Source organism: Myotis brandtii, unplaced genomic scaffold (assembly GCF_000412655.1).
Source record: "Myotis brandtii unplaced genomic scaffold, ASM41265v1 scaffold421, whole genome shotgun sequence".
Taxonomy (NCBI): domain Eukaryota; kingdom Metazoa; phylum Chordata; class Mammalia; order Chiroptera; family Vespertilionidae; genus Myotis; species Myotis brandtii.
The window spans coordinates 1,544,816-1,550,444 of NW_005366140.1; the positions used below are offsets into that span (position 1 = coordinate 1,544,816).

General features: G+C 50.2%; 1 protein-coding gene across 2 annotated transcripts in view; it reads left to right on the forward strand.

Annotated features, from left to right (window-relative positions):
- Positions 1-5,623, forward strand: part of CERS1 (ceramide synthase 1) — a 20,753-nt gene extending 15,130 nt beyond the window's left edge. For both annotated transcript variants that reach the window (XM_005873897.2, XM_014545754.1), the window contains exon 7: positions 5,517-5,623. In XM_005873897.2, the coding sequence (XP_005873959.2) occupies positions 5,517-5,559 (43 nt within the window). In that variant the 3' untranslated portion in view covers positions 5,560-5,623. The remainder of the gene's footprint in view (positions 1-5,516) is intronic.
- Positions 5,624-5,629: the final 6 nt, after the last annotated feature.

The window sequence follows — 5,629 nt, forward strand, 5'->3', positions numbered from 1 at the left end:
TCTTTTAGTTGTATTTTTGAAGTGGTTGTTCGAGGCAGCAAACTCCAGTGTTTACCTATGCCGCCATCTTGGTTTCCCCCCGGGGTGTAATTCTTGATCTGAAATGTCCCACATGAGGCAGTCCTGAACCTCGGGGTGATGGGACCCCGAGAGGTACAGTTCATGCTTTGTGCTCCTCACCCAGCAACTCAGAAGCAGGTGAACAGATGTTCTTTCTTAACAGGCACATTTCTCAGGATTGACCACAGCAAGCCACAGGGGTAACCGCAATAGCTCAGAAACCAGGATCGTACAGACCCAATAAACAAAAATTCAGTTTGGTTTGAAAACAGTAAGACACTGACAACTGAGAATCACTTTGAAGTAATTCAGGGGAAACAAACCATATGGCAATTAAGTAGCACCGATCCCTTCCTCTCCCAGCCCCTCTTCACTCCTACCCCTTCCCTCTGTTCTCTCTCCTGATTTACCCCCACAGCTGGGCCACTGGTCATCTGGTAGACCATCCTCCTGGACCGATTCAGCCCCCCTGAGCTGCCCCCCCACCCCACCCCCATGCCCTGGTCATAATCTGGCACCTGGGTCTGAAGGGCATCATCCTCAGGGGCTGCTGGGACTGCCATCCACCAAGGGCCCTCGCCCCATCCTGGGTCTGTGACCTACCAGGTGACACCTGGCTGCTTTGTACATCCAATTTTCCAACACTGCCCCCGCCGTGTCCAATGAGCTGTGACTCGTGTCTGGCTCACGCTGCTGCACAATAATGGGCCAGAGGGCCCTTGGTGATGCCCACACAGTGCCAGCATGCCTCCTCTTCCTTAATTCTCCCTTCTCCTCAACCGTCAACTGCCATCACCATCATCCCCTTCGCTGACAATCTGGCCTCTGTGTCCCCAAGAAAACAGGAGTGGGGGACGAGACGTCCACCCTTGCACTGCTGGCTGCTTCAGTGGATGGTCCATCTCCCTCCAAGGCCACCATCCAGGGCCAGGGACGCCCAGCCTCTTGCCTGTTCAGGACGTTCTGATCAAGGAGAGAGACCTTCTTTCTCCGGCCCTCCGCACCAGCCGCCCACTTCTTGCCTCCCTTGCAGCAGAACCCCTCCATTCTCCACCCCACCCCACTCTGGGGTCCTCCACCCACTACTCCCCTAGACCACTACTGTTTGGCTCAAACAAGGCTTTCTCGGTGCTAAATCCAGGGTCACCTCCCCTTCTTTTTTCTTTTTTTAAAAAAAGCTTTATTGAGACAGAATTTACATACCATACAATTTGCCCATTCACCCTGTATAATGAAATGTTTTAGTCCATTCACAGAGTTGTTCAATCATTACCACAGTCAGTTTTAGAACATTTCCATTACCCCCAAAAGAAGCCTTACACTGAACCCAGGAACCCCTGAAGCATCCGTCAGTCTACTCTGCATTTTTTAAAAATTAAGAATTAGTATTTATTGAACAAGAAACAACAACAGATCTTGAAAACAAAAATATGATGAATGACATTTTAAACCTGCACCAGAAATACTGGGGACAAGTCAAGAGCAAATTGTTAATATGATATAGAGTGGACTTCTCCAAAATTAGGTAAAATGTTCAGAATGTATGAAATGAAATTTAAAAAAACGTGTGATAAATGCAGAAATTCCAATATGTGACCAATTGTTGGTCGAGAGCAGAAAATAGAGTGGAGGGGAAGTAATAATGAATACTATATATACACTTTTCTTTAAAAAATATTTTTATTGATTTCAGAGAGGTAGGGAGAGGGAGAGAGAAATATCAATGGTGAGAGAGAATCATTGATTGGCTGCCTCCTATACGCCCCCTACTGGAGATCAAGCCCACAACCCAGGCATGTGCCCTGACCAGGAATTGAACTGTGACCTCCTGGTTCATAGGTCAACACTCAAACACTGACCCACACCGGCCAGGCTTTCCCCACTTTTCTTTTTTAAATATATTTTTATTTTATTATTATTTTTTAATATTTTATTGATTTTTTTACAGAGAGGAAGGGAGAAGGATAGAGAGTTGGAAACATCGATCAGCTGCCTCCTAGGCTGACGCCCTGTCCACGGAGCCAAACGGGTTAGGGCTAAATATATTTTTATTGATTTCAGAGAGGAAGAAAGAGGGAGAGAGAGAAACATCAATAATGAGAAAGAATCATTGATCAGCTGCCTCCTGGGGACCCTCACTGGGGATCGAGCCCGCAACCCGGGCATGTGGACTGACCAGGAATTGAACCCTGACCTCCTGGTTCATAGGTTGATGCTTAACCACTGAGCCACACTTGGCGAGGCCCCACTTTTCAATGGAAGAACAGTTCCTATACATGAGACTGTACTTGCCACTCAATCGGACGCTGAAGTTCTAAGTATTTTTTCAAGTCATCCAAAATGTGTTAGGCAAGTCTTTCTGCTCAGTCCTGCCTGCTGGCCCCGGTGAAGAACACAGGGAGAGAGCCGTCATCTGTCCTGAACTGGCTGAGCATGCAGGCTTCGCAAGGCTGTTAGACTCAGCAGGTCCGGCTGGATCGAGCACCAATTGTTTCCCCAGGCAGCTGTGGGACTTCTTCTACAACAATTGGGTCTTCACCGCTGGATCCACAGGGAGACCGATTCTGGATCCACCAGGAGAGCCACCATAAGGACCATAATTACGGCAGACAGGCCCAGGCGGATGCGGTTCCCCATGGCGTGATCTGTTGATGTGGCACCTGGGGAATCTGTCACCCACATCGAGAGCTGATCACAGAAAGGAGCCCTGTGTGTTAGCACACACAGCTGTGGTCCCCAGGGCCACTGACCATCACACTTCGAAGGTAGAAGTCTGCCTCCATCCCTACTAGATCGGGAGCTGTGTGGGTGTTGAAGTTCCTTTCTTCAGAAGAGCAGACTTGTTAGATTCAATCACAGGCCTGGGCTTCCAGCACTGCAGAATCAGGTTTTCTCCTGCGGTCGCCTGACCCCTTTGGTGGGCTTGGAGGGAAGGTTTAGGTAAATCCATCTCTTCTTGTGTCTCTTTGGCCAACACACAGCCCAAATAATAGGAGGGAAAGGAATTCAGGGCTCGTGCTGACGCTGACGCTTGATCCAAGGACCCGGCTTCAGTTTTACAACCACAGGAGGAAGGAAAGCTTGATGGGGGTGGTGGCATCTTCGCTCTGCTCTGCACTTTTGGAAAAAAAAATTTATGAGTCTATTTGAGCCAAACTGAAGCCATATGCCAGGAAGCAAGTTATCAAATGCTCCTCTGCTCCCCATTCTTGATGTTCTTCACTCCACCTCTTGGTGCTTCCTGCTTGGTCTCTGGCCTCCCCACCAGCCGCCCCCTCCCCTAGGGCCCTTTCACTTAATCCACCCCAACCTCCAAGGCTCTCTGCTGGCTCGAAGTGCTTCTAAGCGAAATGTCATTCTTCTAAAATATCCCAAATCAACCCCCAGGCCCACTACCTCTCCCAAGCATTTGTCCATCAGACGTGATGGCAACTCAGGGTGAAAACCTTGGGAAACTCCAGGAAGCCCCCTCGCTCCCCTTTTCCTGCTTATTCTCCAGGAAACATCCAGAATCCATCTCAGTTACTGGCTGCCCTCACCTCCCACCTTCCTCCCTCGCCTGACTCTTTCCCCACAGCGGTGACCTGAAACTGGAAAGTCTAACTCTGATATCTACAGAGGCCAACGACCCCTCCCCCCAAAAAATACTAACATTGTTTTTGATGAAGGAGGGGCACTTGTTCATAAAACAGTCCAGAATCACCAGGAAAGCTCTGATAAAAAGGCATGGGCAAAGGTAAGATCCCTAAAGGCATTAAACGTACGATAGCCCTACCCAGTTTGGCTCAGTGGATAGAGCGTCGGCCTGCAGACTGAAGGATCCCAGGTTCGATTCTAGTCAAGGGCACATGCCTGGGTTGTGGGCTCGATCCCCAGTAGGGGGCGTGCAGGAGGCAGCCAATCAATGATTCTCTCTCATCATTGATGTTTCTCTCCCTGTCTCTTCCTCTCTGAAATCAATAAAAGTATATTTTTTTAAAGTACTATAAAAGTACAGGAATTAAAACTGTGGGGGAACACAGCCAAAGCATCTCCCTGAGGTCCCCAGGAGGGAAGGGAGGACTGTTGGAACACGGTGGGACCCTTGGTAACCATCTGGAGGGTATCTCGCAACAGTTCCCAGGGCAAACTCCAGTGGTTCAAAAATGGTGACGCAGAAGTGGAAACTGTGAACTCCGACCAGAGCCAGAAATGGGACACTGTCATCTGGCAATTGAACTATGTATTAGAAGAGTCCAGAAGCCAGGAACCTCCTTCTGCTTGTCTAAAGGACGGACAGGCAAAACCAGAAAACCACAGACACATGGAGATCCATGTAGGGCTTATCTGTAACCTCACAGATAAAGAGCTCCTGCTGGTTCAGCGAGAGAAAGAGCAGTGATCCCCAGGAAAAGCAGTGAGGATAGGGTCAGTGCTCCAGGAAGGGTCAGCCAGTGGCTCCAGCCCAAGGGAAGGATGAATTAAAGTGACCTAAACTGTCATCTCCAGGAAAGTCTTCTTTCTTTCTTTTTTATATAATATATTTTATTGATGTTTTACAGAGAAGAAGGGAGAGGGATAGAGAGAGAAACATTGATGAGAGAGAAACATCGATCATCTGCCTCCTGCACACCCCCTACTGGGGATGTGCCCGCAACCAAGGTACATGCCCTTGACCTGAATCGAACCTGGGACCCTTCAGTCCGCAGGCCAACGCTCTATCCACTGAGCCAAACCGGTTAGGGCAAAGTCTTCGTTCTTATGTGAAAGAGTGTCTGCTAGTGTCTATAAGATTATATCCCAGGATGTCTAGATCATGAGAACATATTACTGGTTCAAGAAATTTAAGACGCCCGGCTGCTGTGGGTCAGTGGTTGAACGTTGACCCATGAACCCGGAGGCCATATTCAATTCCCAGTCAGGGCACATGCCCGGGGTTGTGGGCTCAATCCCCAGTAGGGGGCGTGCAGGAGGCAGCTGATCAATGATTTTCTCTCATCATTGATGTTTCTCTCCCTCTCTCTTCCTCTCTGAAATAAAAACAAAAACAAAAACATGGAATGAAAATAAGGGCTCAGCAGTGTAGACAGATGGTGGACGGAGAATGACAGGGCAGGGAAGCCTGTCCAATGGGGCCATGAGCCAGCCGGCGCCACTGGAGCGGGCCAGCCTGCCTTGGAGGGTGGCAGAGGCTCTGGCAGGTCTGCATTTTTGGAGGGAGGAGGATCAAGTGCAGGGTTGATCCCGGTTGAGGAGGTGGGAGCACGTCAGGCAGAGGTGGGTAGGTGGTGTTTGCACTCCAGTGGCCGGCCAGGGCCCAGGGTGGGAGGGAAAGGGAAGGAGAGAGTTTAATTGCAGGGAGGAGCCAGACTAGGAACTAGGCTGGGAAAGGGGATGTGGACGGCAAGGCAGGCGGGTCAGGGCGTACGTGGGAGCGTGGGGTCCCTAGGCTAACCGGGGCGGGTTTTGGCCCCCAGGAAGCCGCTGAGGAACGGTTTGGTGAAGGACAAGCGCTTCTGAACCCTTCGACGCCCGTCCCGCTCCCCCGGACCTCACCCTGCCCCACCTTGCCCCCTGGGACGGCTCCCTG